Source organism: Aedes albopictus, chromosome 3, assembly GCF_035046485.1.
Source record: "Aedes albopictus strain Foshan chromosome 3, AalbF5, whole genome shotgun sequence".
NCBI classification, from domain to species: domain Eukaryota; kingdom Metazoa; phylum Arthropoda; class Insecta; order Diptera; family Culicidae; genus Aedes; species Aedes albopictus.
In genome coordinates, this window is record NC_085138.1 from 31217788 (window position 1) to 31235925 (window position 18138).

At 42.3% G+C, this 18138-nt stretch overlaps 1 protein-coding gene across 1 annotated transcript; it reads right to left on the reverse strand.

Moving 5' to 3' along the window:
- Window positions 1-3200: 3200 nt before the first annotated feature.
- On the reverse strand, window positions 3201-4128 carry LOC109419155 (venom allergen 5-like). Its single transcript, XM_019693377.3, has 2 exons — window positions 3807-4128; window positions 3201-3749 (listed from the first exon to the last, which is right to left on the reverse strand). The coding sequence occupies exons 1-2, from the start codon at window positions 4086-4088 to the stop codon at window positions 3276-3278; spliced, it is 756 nt and encodes a 251-aa protein (XP_019548922.2). The 5' UTR covers window positions 4089-4128; the 3' UTR covers window positions 3201-3275.
- Window positions 4129-18138: the final 14010 nt, after the last annotated feature.

An 18138-nucleotide genomic window follows, 5' to 3' on the forward strand; every position in this document is an offset into this window, starting at 1 on the left:
TTCTTCAATAATGAAACCTTAGTAAGGAAAATTGTTTTATTCGTGAATTTTAATTTACTTGCTAGTTCTTCACACTCAAAAAAACGAAAAACGTTGTACGTCACACTCAGATTTGCAGTAGATCCATGATGAAAAAGATTTGTTTCGGAAGAATAGCTAGCGAAACATCTGAATCTTAAACTAAACAAATTCCTAAAGAAAATTTCCGAATGAATCTTTGAAGATTTGAAGATAGAGGAATTTCTGGGTGAATTTTTGGAATAATCCTTTAATAAATTTCTGAAACAACACCTGTTACATTTCTTCCCTAAACTTTAAACTTGTAATAATAAAACACAGAGCCTCCAGTCCTTTGGCTTAGTTGGCCAAAGTTCCAGTCCAGAAAGTTCGGAGCTGTAGGTTCGAATCCCTACAGAGCCCGATTTTTTTGTTCCTAAATTCTTCTCTCAATTTGTCAATTAGTACCCGATGTCTCAAAATAAAAAGTTAATCAATAGAGTTTAAGATTCTTAAATTTCCCCATCATAACCTTCCATTGATTCTCTAAGAAATTTTTCCAGGAGTTCAACCAGAAATTATTCCAAGAGCACTTTTAGAAAGTCTCATATTGATTGTTATTGTCGAAAATCCTGCAGGGTTATCATTAAGTAAATTCTTAAAGGGATGCTTCCAAAATTGTTCCATAAATTTGTTAAGAAACTTCTACTGAATTTACTTTAAAAACTTCTCTAGAGATTCCAGAAAAAAATCCAAGAGTACCTCTACATAACTTTCTATTAACTTTCTCAGAAATTCTTCCATGGATTCAAACAGAAATTCTTCCGGAGATTCTTTCAAAGATTCTACCACTGATTCCTTCTGAAATTTCTTAAATGTTTCCTTCAGAAATTTGTCGGAAGTTTCTCAAGAAAATTCTTCAAGAAGTTTCTTCATTAAGCAATTCGTTCAATGCATTCTACATGAACAATTTCAGGAATTCCTTATGAAATTCCAAGGTCCAAGGTTTGCTGTAGAAGTTTTTCAAGAGATTCCTTCAGATTTCCAGGATTCCATATACAAACCTTCCATCTTTTCCAAAAAATAAATGCTTCATGGATCCCTTTACAAAATCTTCCAGGTACTCCTTCAGAAACTTCTCCAGGGTTTTCTTCCGAAATTGCTTCCTTCCTCCAGAGATTCTTTAAACGTTAAGGAATGTAAAATGTTTCCAGGTAGAACGTTGAATCCTCCAGAGATTCTTACACGATGTTTCTATGTAGACCAGATGGAATTGTCCCAAAGATTGTTTCAAGAAGTTAAGTTATCCCAGAATGTGTACATTTGGCTACGCTATAGTAGTTATGAACCACGAACTGATAAATTTTAAAACTAATTTACCAACAATTGTATATTGTCAGTCGTTTATTGTCCAAGATTTACTGATAATGGATTATAAATGTTAAAAATGGTTCTTCAGCCTATGTCCCCATGTTCATCCTATTCTAAAAACAGACGATTTAAACACCATTTGTTTCCGTTATTTTTACTCACTCCTAAAAAAAATACAAGTATAAAAAACAAACCAAATAGTGCTTCTTAGTTTTGTTTTCGATAGGATGAAAATAGGAGCACTATTATGAAGATGGGTTGCGTTCCCCTACCAGGCCATTAGACTGTTTGTCATAATGACAAATATTTGCCATTGTAGTCCGACATTCATCCGAGGTTGCCATGATTTACGTTGTGTTGGTCATTTATTGAGCTTGTTTGGCCAAATATTTGTCATGTCTAATGGGACCTTAAGAAATAAGTTTCATTACACTGTCTTGAGTTTCCAGCTCTGATTTTACCCTGACTGCACTGCACTGGTTCCAGGGGAATTCCAAAAGGTATCAGGGGCGTTTCAAGAGGTCCCAATGGAGCTTTACGGGGTACCAGAAGGTCTCAGAGGCGTTTAAATGAGTCTCATAGACTCTTACAGGAGTCTCAGGTATGTTTGAGGGGTATCAGGTATCAAATGACCGGCTCCAGAGGCACGATTTTATCCATTTGGGAATTTTTTTCCATGTCTGAGGGGGCCTTACGGGGATTCCAAGGGTTTTCAGGACTTCTAAAAGGAATTTTAAGGGATCCCAGGAGCATCTCGGAGAATCACAGGGAATTCCAGGGGATCCAGGAGGTCTTAAGAGCGCTTAGGGCGGCTAAAGGTGTCTCAGGGGTGTTTCAGAAACATCAAGCGCGTTTTGAGGTGTGGAAGGTAGGTTAAGAGGAGTATGTATCTGGGGTGCTTCTGGGAGTCTCGGAAAGTTTTCATGCGATACCAGGGGTCCGCAGGGGGTCCAAGTGTTCACCAGGGGTCTCAGAAGCGCTTTTGGGGATCTCAGTTGCGCCTCCGGGGATCTCAAGCACGTGCCAGAGGCATCTCAGGGGATTTTAAGAGCGTTCTAGGAGTTTCATAGGGGCTTCATAGGGGCTGCAGAGGTTCAAAGAAGGTTTCAGGGAGAAACCTGGAGTCAATCCCCAGAATCGGATTAGTGCGATTAACATCGTTATCAGTCGGACATTGTCCCGTATATTGGCTGCATCGAGCCCGAAACTAGTAGGCATTAAGCGTAATTTTTGTATTATTTTGATGATTAAAAGAACGATAACTGCCGTGTCATGTCTCGTCTCGCGTCTCGTAAATATCGTGATTGTTCTTACGTTAGCACTATATACACAAACTTGTAAGTTACCTAGAGTTCTCAGGGGTGTTCCAAAGGTTTTCAGTGGGTACCAGGAGGATCCAGAGGGTTCAAGGGAGTTTAAGTGGCACTTCAGGAGGTCTCAGACGTGATACAGGGAATATCATGGGTATTTTTGGTTTCATGAGGTCTCAGCGTATTTCCGGTGGTCTTACAGGATTTCAGCAGAGTTCTAGGGAGCCCCTGGGAATTTCACACTGTTGAAACGCTTCTGATGTCCCTTTAATACCTTTGAAACGCCCTGAAATGCCAAGAAACGCCCCGTAAGTCTCCATATGAAATCCTCGTAATCGAATTGAAATGCCCCTGAAACCCCTTGGAGCGCCTTTAAAAAGGTTTCAGGATCTTCTAAATGAGAGGTTATCAAGCCGACTGCTTGTTGATCCCCTTTTTCTCTAGCATTCGAGCCCCTGAACTCCTTAGCCGAAATAGTAAAGGAACGTTGTGTGTGTCATAAAAAAAAAAACAAACCAAGGATTTGTAACACCAACACCATTTATTCCTTGAAAAACATGTTTCAAGTATCGATCATTCACAGCTCCACGTGAATCCTTAGGACACATCAACTGCCTCGTCCTTGTTGCACATTCCATCGTACTTGCTGTCGCATCCCGACTTGCAATCCGAACACGGCTTTCCATCCTTGTACACGCTGGTTCCGATCATGTTGGTGTACGAATAGTTACAGATCAGCTGCACCCACAGATACTCGTCCTTCTTGTACTGCACCATTCCGCATCCAACTCGGCTGGCGTTCGCTCGAACCAACATCGTGAAATGCAGCGCCTTGTACTTACCCCACAGCTTCTTGATCAGCTTGGGATTGGCGAAGTGACGCTCGTCCCACCACTCCTGGACCATGGTCTTGAGGGTTTCCTTCACATCGTACGAATCCCCAGTGGTTCCCCACGAGGCAATGTTCTGCCCGGAGTTCGGGTACTTCTTGGTGTTGTGACACTTGTCGTGCTCGAACTCGCACCGGTTAGCGTTCAACTCCGCCAGGTAGGCCAAGTCATCATCCCAATCCTGAAAACCAACTCTCAATAACCAGTCCAATACACAAGAAATTCAGCAGTTCCTTACCATCGTAACCATGTTGGAAGCAGACGGGAGCCAGCTGAGCTCTCCCTTGGCCACCTGGTTGCGGTAGTTGTTATGCTCTTCCAGGATCACCTTCTTGAACTCATCGGTCAGGTCGATCTTCTTGCCTTCGTTGCAGTCCGGAGACAGCTCGTTCTTGGCTCCGCAGCCGATGTTCTGCACTCCCGGATCGCACAGGGACGAGTCGCAGTAGTCCTCCTGGGCGCGAGACAACGCCGCGGCTAACAGGAGCAACGAAGCGGTTAGCAGGATCTTTCCGGACATCTTCCTTGGGTGGGTTTTGGAACTGGTATGGTTTGGGTGGTGAAATAGTGCGTGATTTATAGGGGAATCGGTTGAAGATAGGGACCGAGTAGATCCTCTTGATAGCGCATAAGGTTCGTTTGATGTACGGAAATATATCATTTCGCTATAATTGGGCAATCAAAGCTGGTTTGATCCGAGATGATCGTGCCTTACTGCTGATGGTTGCCACGGGTATATCACGGGAGCGCATCGTTTAATTATGCCTATTGTTGGTCACATTTTTTGTGGAATATATAGCTTTAGGGTAGTACGTGATTATGACCAGTTTAATTATTTCGTTATCTCTTTCTGGGAAGAAATCTCTAATCTCGAGTTTAATTAATGTTATTGATATTTGTTTTAATGTCAATATTTTATTTATATTTATACATATATATATATATGATTCATCTATTGTTCCGGTTCTAGCGATTGCTAGATCCTCTGTCAAGCTCTCTCTCTTCTTGGCGTAACGTCCTCACTGGGACAAAGCCTGCTTCTCAGCTTAGTGTTCTATGAGCACTTCCACAGTTATTAACTGAGAGCTTCCTCTGCCAATGACCATTTTGCATGTGTATATCGTATATGCCCAAGGAAGTCAAGGAAATTTCCTTTACGAAAAGATCCTGGACCGACCGGGAATCGAACCCGTCACTCTCAGCATGGTCATGCTGAATACCCGTGCGTTTACCGCCTCGGCTATATGGGCCTCTGTCAAGCTGCGGCGGCTAATTAGCTGCGTAGAAGGGATGTAATATGTACATCACTTTTATGACGTGACTGATGTGCACCGAAAGTGATGTGATATCACAAGAATTGTTTTGCTGTGTACTTTATCAAACTGGTTGCCTTTCTGCTGCTTTCACTTTTTCTACTTTATACCTAGTAGAATGATGAGCACAAGGATGGTGATGGATGGCCGTTGTTCCTTTCCAGTCCGATTGGGGGTCCATTATGAGTAGCAGTTCGCCGATGTCCAGGTATGCGGGTCCGTTTGAGCCATGGGGCTCAGAAGAGGGTCAGTGTCAGTTGCTCTCGGGGGAAAAGCAACTGACGAAAAATTGCTAGTGCCGGGGCTGGGAATCAAGCCCATGACCATCCGCATATGAAGCGAGCGTGTGACCAACTACGCCACAGGCCCCGGCTAAAAGTTAGACTTGATTGTAAAATAAATCGTCAGAAATTGCTTTGGACTGTGTTATGATTGAGATATGACGGCACTTGAATTTTGTAAAAATGTGCTACATTCGAGAAAAGCACCATCACCACTTATAAGATATTACCGGGTTTTATATATCATAATAACAAAAACAGAGTTGCATCTTTGTTCAAAACTACAAAAAAAACTCAGTTAAAGAAAGATCAAAGCGATTTAATGAAATACACAGCGATTTGGCTGAGACAAAAAAGGAAACGTCTAGGAACTAGAAACGACTATAGTTCAAACCAACAGGGAACAAGTTAGTAACGCTAGAAAAATTCTTTCGCAAGACCAGTGAATCCAATGATGCAGATTTTTTAAAGTCTTCTAATAGCTGTGTGATAATGAAATTCAATATACCCTAAGCATTCCACGAAATTGATGTTTTACTTTTGCATTTTGCTTACACAAAGGCTTGAAATCAATAATTTTAATGCAGTGGTGTTAATATTTGAGGGGCCCAGAATCAAAGGGGTGTAAGTGACCATTTTGTCGATTTTGAGCTGAGCATATCATAAAATTCTTCAGATTTCAAACTTTCAGGAACTTTTTTAAGATTGTTTCTACGATATTTGGAAAAATTACAATAAATCAGAGAAAATTGGGTTAATTTTGAAACTCCATACATTTTGTATGGGATGAAAAATTAGTCAACAACTTTAAACCTCATTTACTCGAAAGAGGGTTTTGTCACTTACACCCCTTTGCTTCTAACCCCCTCATTTCAAACAATTGTAATACATTTGTTGACTGTTCAATGCACATTGATTCATTTCCATCATGGCATCGGCTTCGTGCATTGTATTGTTACACTTTCTCATTCTTGTCAACGGACTTGATCCACACACAAACCTACCGGACACCATCGCTGACATAATCATTCACTTCTCCCATTCGGAATCCATCTTCGATTGTTGGTTCCTAGGCGCGGATCAAGAGCTCATAGGTGACATCGTATCATCTCCACGGATCGCTCATATCCCTAAAGTTCTCGCAAGACTTCAAACATTCAAGTTGAACGACGTTAGAAAACCATCCATGGTTGTGCTGAACCTCCAAAAATACCTGAGTGAACCAGTGGAACTCGTCTTGGCGCTGTACAATTCTCTACTTACAGATCATGATACCAAACACATTATACTGGCCGAGTTCTCCAGCGTTTCTGAAGTGGTAGCTGTTTACAATTTAATTTTGTCAAAAATCGCTTGGAATATCGTGTTTGTGCATTCAAAATTCCAACTGGCTCTTGTCTATAATCCCTTCAAACGTAACGTTATGTTCTCCACCGACATGACCTTGGACATCATGTTTCTCGATATGACGAGTGACCTTTACGGTACCCAGATCCGATACAGCGTGACCGGTACCTCTCCGTGGTGTGCGCTTCGTGAATCTCGCGTCGAGAATGGACTCGTCGAGGGATCAGTTGGCAAATGGGTAACGGAAACGTTACGACACATCAACGGATCGTGGTATGGCGTTCAGCTCAATTGTAATCCAGCAGTTGCAGTTTGCACTAGCAAGTACATTTACGATGAAGATGGCACTCCGTTCGATTTGCTTCTGAACACCATCTACTTGAGGAAAATCCTTCTAACAACGGTTGATCTCACGGAACCAGTGCGACTGGTCATTCTGGCACCTCGAGGTCGTATGTTGAAAATGTTCGAACTGTTCACGTATCCCTTTGAAACGGAGCTGTGGGTGCTGATTTTGCTGCTAATGATTGCTTGCGCCTTGTTCTCGGCCATATTTCCAAATCTTTTCCAAAACGATCCGTTCATGTTATCCGTGTGTGGTTTCGAGCGATATAGCCTGTGTTTAGCTCAACCGCACGAGAAAATGATCCTCTTTTCTCTGGTTATTCTATTCTTCTTCATAAAATCTGCCTACGAGAACAAGTTCATATCGCTAATGACGAGTTACCCGCGAGTGCGTGACCCCGAGTCTCTTGAAGACCTTCGCCGAGCCGGAGTTAAAATTGCCGTCGCCTTGAATAGGATCGCGACGTTGGAGCACCAGTTTCCTGATCCGGAAATGCGATCACTCGTTGAAGTTGTCACGGACATTTCAGTTCGTCGGAAAAACATGGCCGTCATGGCCGAAGTTCAAATGGCTCGTGTAATTATGCATGGCGACGATTACATCGACGAAGAGACAGGTGATGTAGAGTGCACACCGCTGAAGGGGTATTCGCTAAATCTACGTGTGAACTCCATCGCAACCGTTCCGAACAGTCCGATCCGGAGTAAGCTTCAGGATAGCGAAAGAAAGCTGTTCGAGGCCGGACTGATGCAATACTGGTTCGAAGAGATGCTTCGTCAGAATTTGGAATTTCGAAGGGTTTATGACCCGTCAAAGGTAGGACAAAAGGCCGATAAGGACATCACCGTGTCGGAGCTGCAGCCGGTGTGGTTGGTTTTGGCTGGTGGATGGATTTCATCTGTTGGAATATTGTTTGTGGAAATTATGTGGCGGAGATGGTCAGGGATAAGGCATAAAACGTTCTTACTTTGATGATAGTTTTGGAGGTTTTCTTGTTCTTCGAAAACAAAACAAATAAATAGTTTTAGTAAAATGTGACTTATTTTTGCGATGACATTTCAATGCAAATTTCGACCATTGCAATTGTATGCTGCTTCCCCTGCTGGTTGTATTGTTTCACCCCAGTACAAACTTTGGTCCATATTCGAATTAGAGTAATGCTAGACAAAAGCAGTGGGTCTTTCTCGGCACACGAGTTAAAAAGATCAAAAGTAAATCTGTATCAGGTCAGTTGCTTGTCATTCATTCATTTATAAATTCAGTATTGTCACGCTTATCTTTTATTAGAGTCCTGCGGCGGTCATACGCTCGCAAGGCATACAGCCGCAGTGACACTCGCAAGGCAAAACAAAAGAAAAAGTGTTCCCGCCAAAAACAAGAGCACGTGGGTTTCGCGAAGTGACAGATGTTTTTGAATGTATTTGTGATGAACGATAAGAATGGCTCAGTGGAATGAGTGTTCTTGCTGTCAAACCCCATATAATGGAATAAAATACTTTTAAATCGCGTGACGCTGCTATGATTTGTGACTGTCGCGCTTATATCAGAAGCCAGATGCAGATAATCGCCATATTCTGATTTTTCTTGAGAGGCATAATAATACATCGGTTGAACAATAAAATTGTATAAATAATTCCTCGCCACAATATTCGATTCGTAGTAAGTCTTATTAGCGATCACATTCTTTGGCACCTTTCCATCGAAATTTGGTTGCCTTCGTCTCCGACATTTGCAACATAAGCGATCAAACTACAGGACTACAGGACGGATCAAAAAATGTCAAACGAATGCACTTGAGCACGAAGGCGCCCTCGGGCGATGGTTCGGTTTTTGTAATGCCTGTCTTTTTCATAATGGGAGCTGTGTTGGCCGTACGTCTTTCGTATTCGATTTCATAAGTAACTGTTGAACTGTCCATGAACTGAATCCGTAAGGGCGTCTATCTTCTGGACAAAATAGTGTCGCACATCAATGTGTTTGCTTCTCGGCGAATTTCTTTGCATAGACATATCGTACTGCGGTTGCCACAGTAAATGATGATCGGTTCTTTCCTCCGGGTGGAAACTACGCCACCAAAGAGCTTCCTGCGATGTCGCTGTCAATGCCAAATATGTGGCCTCCCTTTGAAATAGCGCAACAATCACCTGCCTTCCACGAAACTGGGAACGAAACTACGGAGATTCATTTTTGGTAATCTCAGAAATCCCCCTCGTAGACTTTCGTCCATACAAAATTTTCGAAATTTGGATGGATCGTGAACTTTGGCCAGAACCCCCCAGTCGGAAACTTGAACTTACGAAGCTATTTCTCAATATATCTTTGCTGGCCCAACGCAACTATGTCACCTGTCCTGCTGATCCGCATTCCCAGTACCTGTCTGGCTTCGCACAAGTCCGTCATACGCAACAGCGCCGACAATGCACAGACAAACAGACGTAACACTAACAAAATTTCCATCGCCCACGGTTTTAACGATAGTTTTAAATCTCCACAGTTGTTACTTTCACAACCAGAGGCGCGCGCATCGTTTTTGTTCGCGTTTGACGTTTCACACTAGTGCCTGCTGTTGACGATACTGCAAAGCACAGTGCTGCGCGCAATATCGTTACCAGCTGGTGCTAGTGAAACTTAGCGATGCATTTTTGAGGAATTTGTTCTAAGTGTTACGTCTGTTTGTCTGTGATTGATACTTCACCGCATAGAGCCACTCTGACTCTACATCATTCGTGAACAGTAACAGGTCGTCAATGTATTCAGCAATAATGATGATTCGCTTGCAGCTTTCGGCGGCGGCGGCGGCGGCGTGAATCGGCGTGACCAAAATTTGACCATAATGTCAACATTGGCAAAGCAAATAAGTTGTTATTACGCTCTGGAATTTGAAATCTGAGCTTTTTCATGACCATTGATGACATAAACTATTACGTTAGAATGAATACCTTTTTTTATTTTTATTTGGGTCCGTCACTGCCACCAGTGATTATACATATTGAGACATCTGTATCCTTAACGTAATGCATGTTGCATTACTCCATTACAAATGAAGGGCAATAAAATATCGATTCTGCTATAGTTTTTGTTTTGTTTTCTCAGAAACTTCAGAAGCTATCAAACTTGATAATAAGTTTTTAGATTTTGACTGGTTCTAACAGTCTAATGGATCAAAACGGATAGTTTTGTTCTGCCTGACGTTTCGGCACCTTGTATTTTGCCTATTTCAAGGGTGGACTAAAATAGAAATTACATTGGTATACAACATTGAACACTTAACATAGAACATAAAACATATTTATATAACATGCACTATCTACTGTTCATCGTTTAAAAGGCAGAAAATAATGTGCCGAAACGTCGGGCAGAACAAAACTGTCCGTTTTGATTTCCTAGACTTTTAGAGCCAGTCAAAATCGAAAGAATTTTCCAGTCGAATCTTAACGTTAACTTGATAATAAGGTCACACTATTTACACTAGGAATTCCCTGAATTATTTCAGGAAGAAATCTCAAAAGGAATTCCAAGAGGAGCCTTAAATAAACTCCTGAAGGAATCGATGAAGAAAATTCTGGACTAATCTCTGCAGGAACTGGTGTATGAAACCCTAAAGAAACTTCTGCAGGAATCTCTGGTAGTTCAAGAATTACTCTTAGAGAGATCCCTACAGAAACTTCTGAAGAAATCACTGATTGGAGTTTTCGAGGAATTTCAGAAGGAAGTCCATGACGAATCTTCGAAAGAAATTCCAAGAAGATTTACCAAATGAACTCAAGAAGGAAGCCCAAGAGAATAACAGCAGGAATTCCAGGAGGAATCTCCAAAGGAATTCCAGCGGGAATTCCAATAGAAATTCGAGAATGAATCCCCTAAGGATTTCTAGGAGGAATCAACGAAAAATGTCCAGGAGGAATCTCTGAAGGAATTCCAGGAGAAATCCCTGAGAGAATACTAAGAGATATTTCCTCGTTTATTCTCGAATGAATTTCAGGAGGAATCCTATAAGAAATTCCAGCAGGAAACTCCGAAGGAATTACAGGAGAAATCCTCGAAAAAATTCGAAGAAGAATCACCAATGAACTTCCAAGACGGAATCCCGAAGGAAATCCACAAGGAATCCTCGACGAAATATGAGGAGAAATTCCCGAAGGGGTTTTAGGAGATATACTAAAAGGAAGAATCCCTCAGGAGAAACCCCCAAGGAAATAAGGAATCCCCGAAGGAGCTCTAGGAAAAATCTCCGAAGGAATTCCAAGAATAATCCTCGACTGAATTCTAGGAGAAATTCTCGTAATAGGAATAATCGCCCTGTAGGAATTCTAGGAGGACTCCCAAAAAAATTCCAGAAGGAATCACCAAAGAAATTTCAAGAGGAAATCCCGGAGGAAATCCAGAAAGAATCCTCTATGAAACATCAGGAGAAATCCCCAAAGGAAATTTAGCAGGAATTCTCGAACAAAGTCTAGAAAGAATCCCCGAAGAAATTACAGCAGAAATCCCAGCAGGAATCCCAGGGGGCACCACCGAAGGGATTCCGGGAAGAATCTCCAAAGGAATTCCAAGCGGAACATCATGGGTTTTTAAGAGGAAACCCCTGAAGGAAGTCTAGGAGGAATCCCCGAAGAAATTACAAAAAATATTTCTGCAGGGATTCCAGGGGAATGCACGAACCCTAATAGCACATATGTTCTATAAAAGTTTATACAACTCCTATATGACTAAATTTGGTCATATAAGAGTCATATATACTAATGTAGAACAAGTGTGCTACTAGGGAAGGAATTCTGGTAGGAATATCCAAAGGATGTCCAGGCGGAATCCCTGAAGAATTTTTAGCGGATATTTCCGGGTAGGGGGATGGATTTGTAGAAGGTTTTCCCATTAAAAATCCTGGAAGAATGTCAGAAGAATTTCCTTGAGGAATTCTTGTAGAAACTTCAAGAAAGATCCCTAAAGAATATCCTGGAGATATGGCTGATTATAATCCTAAGGAAATTAATGAAGGAACTCCTTCAAGATTCCCTGAACGAATTTCTGAATGAGCTTTTTGAGAAATCTCTGATGTAACTTCTGAAGGCATTCGTGAGTTTTCCTCGATCTCAATCTACAATATGAAAGAATCCCAGGAGCGATCCCTGGAAGAATTCCGAAAGGAACTTCTCTAGGAATCCCCTTAGGATATCCTGAAAGAACCTTGGAAGGAACTTCTGGGGGAATCCCTGAATTCTCCTAAAGGTATCCTTCGATCTTTCTATAAGATTCGCTAAAGGAACTTCTGTAGAAATCCCTCAATAAATTCAGGAGGAATTTCTGAAGAAAAATCTGCACGAATCCTGGCAACTCCTGGAGGAATCTCCGATGGAACTCCTGGACTAATTTCTGAAGGAACTGATGTAGAAATTTCCAAAGGAATTTCAGAAGGAATCCCTGCAGAAATGCCTATACTAATTTCCAAAGACCTTCTGCATGAGTTCCTGAAGAAACTTCTCACGGGATTCTTGGTGGATCTCCAGGTCGTATTTATGAATCCTTCTGGAGAATCTTTAAAGCGACTTCAGGAAGGATTCCTGAACGAACTCCTGTTAAAATATCTTAGGGAACTTCTGAAGAAATCCCTAATTAACACCCGGAGGCATCCTTGAATCCTCCTGAAGCTATTGGAGAAATTCCTTAGCGAACTCCTGGAGAGATCACCGAAAGAACTTCTGGAGCAATACTTGAAAGAACTCTAGAAAGAATCTCTGAAAATTTTTCATGAGGCATCCCGAAATAATTCCAAGAGGAATCCCCTAAGGAATTTCAGGAGGGATTCTTGAACAAATTGCAGGAGGAATGCTAGAAGCAATTCCTGTAGGAACTGTAATGAAACTCCCGGAGTGATCCCTGAAGAATCATCTTGAAAAATACCTATAGAACGTCAAAAAAAATCCCTTGTAAGAATTCTAGAGGAACTTCTGAAATGTATCCTGAACGAATCTCTGAGGAAACTCCTGTATGAATTCTTGAAGGAACTTCAGAAGGAATCCATGAAGAAACTCTCAGACTAATCTCTGAAGGACCTCCTATGAGAATCTCTGAGGGATTTTCTGGATGAATATCTGATGTATCTCTAGGAGACATCCCTGAGTCTTCCCGAAAGAATTTCTGAAGGTACTCCTAGATATTTCCCTGTCGAGATCTTCCTGAGAGATCAGCTGAAAAAAACATCAATGATAAATCAATGAAAAATGAACGCAAAAGTTCTAAGAGTTGAGAGTCAAATGTAGTAGTCAATCATTTATAATAGTGATTGTGACAATTTTTTTTTATTTCAACTTTATGTAAACATAATTTTGTTCGTGCACTGATCACCGGCGCGAAAAATGAAAGTCGGCGACGTGACAAACAGCGGCGTATGGCGCACCGCCGATACCTCGGTCGGCGTCGGCGTGGGACCCGTATGCGGTATGGCCTAATTACCGGTGCGGAGGAAGTGGCGGCTGAACGGAAGCTTCCGGTTGTTGGACGAACAAGAGAGCTTCGGCGGATGCCGAGGGATTCCCGAGAGGGCCTTTCTCTGGACAACAACAGAGCCCAGCGACCCGGCTTCGCGTATTATGCTTCCAGCGACTTCACTCGCGCCTCCGTTTGACTGCCCACTGGAGGCGGGCCTTTGCTGGGCACACGGGTCGCGAAGATCCAAACGGAAATGGCGTTCACTTCACCAGTAGGTTCTCCGATTCGGCGATGACGGGCGCCAAACGAAATTTCGGAAAAAAAAACAGCCGTACAAAAAAAGCGCTAGGCGCTACGAGTTTTTACCCAAATGGATTTGAAGATGGCAAAGAAGTTTAAGAAATTCGAGTTAACTGGAGATTTAAAGGGGACCATGCGGGGTTTCAGATGGATTTCATGGGAATTTCAGGAGGGGGTGTCAGAGGCGATGCAACGGGGGGCTACAGGGGTATTTTCGTGCTGTTTTTAAGGGTCGTAATTGCGTTACATGGGGTCCGAAAGGGTTTTAGGGGATTTCGAGGGCATTTCAAATAGCTTTAGAGGATTTTTGGCGAGTTTCAGAGGCGTTACTTAGGTGTTACGAAGGCGTTTCAGGTGATTTCTGAGGGTCTCAGCTGCGTTACATAGGGTCCAAGGGGGTTTAAGAGAGATTTCGAAGGCCTTTCAGAAAGCTTTAGATGATTGTTAGCGGATTTCAGAGGCGTTACTCACGCGTTTTCGGTGTTGCATGAGGCATGAGGCTGTGTAAGTATGACTTTTATTCAATCATTGAAGCACACAAGTTATGCGTGAAGATTTGACGACTTAGGCTCAAGAAAATTCTTGAGAAACCTTAATCAGTCCCAAACCAACCCCATTCCCCCCCCCCCTCCTTGGGAACACCCTGAACTCCCCTTAACTCCACATGCAACTTAATGCCCTGAAACCAATCTTATCCCTAATCTAAAACATTCCAACTACTCTGAACACAATCAGATTCCATTTAGGTATCGTTACCTAAATGGAGGGACCTAAATAGATTTTATGCAATTCAGTGTCATAATTTCTATGTTATACTACTCATTTCAGTATCATAATGACCAACTTTTCCGTACCGGTTCATAATGCAACTGAAATGAGTTGCATAATGGAAAATAATTGCATAATGTTCATAATGCAACTCATTTGAGTAGCATTATGAACATTATGCAACTTAAATGGGTTGCATTATGGAAAACTCATTGCATATTTTTTTTTATGCAATTCAGTATCATAATTTTAATTTTATATAACTAATTTTGGTATCATAATGGCCAAATTTTCCGAATTGGTTCATAATGCAACTGAAATGAGTTGCATAATGAAAAATAGTTGCATAATTTTCATAATGCAACTCATTTGAGTTGCATTATGAACATTATGCGACTCAAATGAGTTGCATTTGTTACCTTTAAGACTCTCTTCAGAGGTGCTCACTCTCCCTCAGGGTTGGCTTCTGACGAGGAACGCTGATCAAGAAAGCAAAACGCACGGTCTCCTACTCTACACTATTATTTATTAGGGCACTCTACTCACAATTGTGTATGTGTTGGTGGGGGGGACTACGTTGGCCGGCCGGCGGTGGATCGATCGGGGAAATCAAGCAACGGTGGGTGGGAAACGGGCTGCGGCGACGGTGGACTGGTGGTTGATGGCTTCGGCGAAGGGCGGTGTGTGGGGGACTCGACCACGTGGACGGATAATCGGTGAATCGTTCCTCAAAAGGGTCTCTCAATCACGAGCGACCAGGGGTGAGCTCTATGTCACCGGACTCACAAGCTCGGGAGGTTTGCAGGCCGAGAGATTGGAGGGGCCAGAGGGCCGTCCGGTCACTCCTTCGGTTCACTTGCCCGGGCTCTACCAAGGCGGGACGGGAACGCTTGTTCCAGAGGGCGGATGCTCAGTGATTCTCCAGATGGCGGGGGGGGGATTGTACAAATAATCCAAATGGATTTCACAAAATAATCCGAATGGGTCCTGTCCGCGAAATGTAGGATGAGGGTTATTGGAATCTGCTACCGGCTTCAGACACTGTATCCATACCTGATTCTCCTTTCTAGTTAACACTCTTTCCACTTCTTGAACTCCTCGTCCACTATAGATTTCTATCAAAACTTTGCTCTATGCTTAAGACTGCGAGGTTACCACTTTGGCGGTTGATGGGAAAGAACCTCAAGATGGCGTCGGACCGGTAGCAGACCTCCTCAATCCTATTCTTCCCAAAATGTCCTTTTATTTCCCTTTCTTGATTCCGTTTTTCCCTTTTTCCATCATTCCGCGATCCAGGTTCGTGTGGGTAGAGGGAGTATGCCAAGTGTGTGTATATTTACAATGGGTGTTCAATTTGACCGTTTGAATCTGGAGTTTCGTTGATACCTTTTAGCTTTTTCTACTTAGTCTAGGTTTACAATTTCAATTTTCTTCAATGGCAGATTATTCTTTCAGTATTTCCTCAATCAAATTAATCCATTCAGTAATCTGATTCTAATAATAGTATTAATAATTTGGTCCTATTGGATTTCGTGACTGATCTCACTTCTGACTCATGATGAATAGCAGTATGGAAGAGTTCCACTGCTCCTATGTATTGAGCACATGTTTGGGTAGCGCTCGTTTTCTCTATCAGCTCGAGCCTCTCTCATAGGGTAGAGGACCTTAACTGTAACACATTATGAAAAAAATCATTGCATAAAATTTTGTATGGAACTCGTTGCTAAACTCGATTTTTTCAGCACTCTTCGTATTTATCCAACTTGGCAAGCCTCGTTGGATAAATGTACGACTCGTGCTGAAAAAATCAAATTTTTGCAACTCGTCACATAAATAACTGTTACCTAAATGGATTTGTCCTAAACGGCGGTTTGAGTGTAACAGAAACGGTGAAATCTCGGACCTCAGTCCACTAAACATGAAAGAAAGATACAAAAAAAAAGTTTGACATCACTTTTGTATGCCCAGAAGCACTTGTCTAGGTCTGCGAGCCGTTTTGACGACGGTCCTGTTCATGCGTTCCGCTAATCCATTCCAAATACTATGCTGTCTTTTCGTGATGCATACAACAACTGTGCAAGAACCGTTTCATCTCCTTGTTATCATACTCGGTGCTGTTGTCGGTGCAAAGTGCGTTTATCCTCTTTCTGGTGTGGTTTTCCATCAGGGAAATCGCAAAAACGTACGACGCTCCCTCGATGTTTGCTTCCTAGCCCTTGAATAGAAAAACCAATCTGATACATTTTTCTTCGGATTCTCAAACGTGATCATCTGCATTCCGTTTTATTGACTTCTCCTTTTCCTTCGATTCATTCGGTCCTTTCTGCTGGTACTCAGAAGTACCACGGACACGGGCTTGACAATAGCTGGGTTCATTGACTTTACTCGAACTTGCTCGTGTTTTTTGTCAACAAATAGCTGTCAAAGCTACCTCGAGCAGCTCCAAACACCTTTCTCAATGAACACCCACATTAGTTATTTTCATTATTTTGATACTTTTTTACCACCTTTCGATGAATGTTTGCAAACCTCACATTAGAAATTATCTTTGTTTTCTTCTTCTTCCGTCCGTAAACGAAGTGTCGAAAACCCGAGCTACTCCGAGTTGGTAGAACTAGGTTGGACTATTTTGTCCGAGCTAGCTCGAGCGACTCCGACTTGGTTGAAATCGGCTCAATAGCATAGCATAGCATAGCCGACCGTACACATCCTGGGGTGGCTGTCGATAGAGACGTTCAATGCGTCAGAAAAGCTCCCAGGGGCTTGACAGACCTTTCATTGAACGACCTCTTTGTTCGACGTCTGGCCAGGTCCTTACGATCAGAGGGATGGAAATGTCGATTACATAACTACTCACACTCTTAGAAAAAATCATGTAAATTTCAGTTCACTTGGATGCACATAAAAGGAGCGGCCCGTTTGACACAAATTTACGTCATCTATCACAAATAAAGTCGAGCTAGCAATCGCTAGAGTCGAAGCGAGAGACAAAACATATGTAAGTAAAATAATGAAGTGGATTCGAACTCTGGTCCGCTGATTGAGAGGCACGCACTATACCTCTCAGCTGTACCACCGAGTTGTGAGAGAAATGATAAATGTGAAACTGTTTCTACCTATCCGGTTAGATAGGTTTGTTGACATCTTGTGCAACCAACTCAAACTTACATGATGGATGTAAAATTGAGTCAGATTTGCCATTTAGTCATGGAATGTTTACGTACGTTGATGGTTTACGTCACGTGTAAATTCCTAATTTTTTAAGAGTGTAGAAATTATCTTTGTTTTCTTCTTCTTCCGTCCGTAAACGAAGTGTCGAAAACCCGAGCTACTCCGAGTTGGTAGAACTAGGTTGGACTATTTTGTCCGAGCTAGCTCGAGCGACTCCGACTTGGTTGAAATCGGCTCAATAGCATAGCATAGCATAGCCGACCGTACACATCCTGGGGTGGCTGTCGATAGAGACGTTCAATGCGTCAGAAAAGCTCCCAGGGGCTTGACAGACCTTTCATTGAACGACCTCTTTGTTCGACGTCTGGCCAGGTCCTTACGATCAGAGGGATGGAAATGTCGATTACATAACTACTCACACTCTTAGAAAAAATCATGTAAATTTCAGTTCACTTGGATGCACATAAAAGGAGCGGCCCGTTTGACACAAATTTACGTCATCTATCACAAATAAAGTCGAGCTAGCAATCGCTAGAGTCGAAGCGAGAGACAAAACATATGTAAGTAAAATAATGAAGTGGATTCGAACTCTGGTCCGCTGATTGAGAGGCACGCACT

Bases quoted from the DNA above. Each gene is read 5' to 3' on its own strand.
- LOC109419155 (XM_019693377.3), bottom strand. From the start codon at position 4,088: ATGTCCGGAAAGATCCTGCTAACCGCTTCGTTGCTCCTGTTAGCCGCG. The intron at 3,750-3,806 runs GTAAGGAACTGC...GTTGGTTTTCAG, and splicing joins CTTCCAACATGGTTACGATG to GATTGGGATGATGACTTGGC.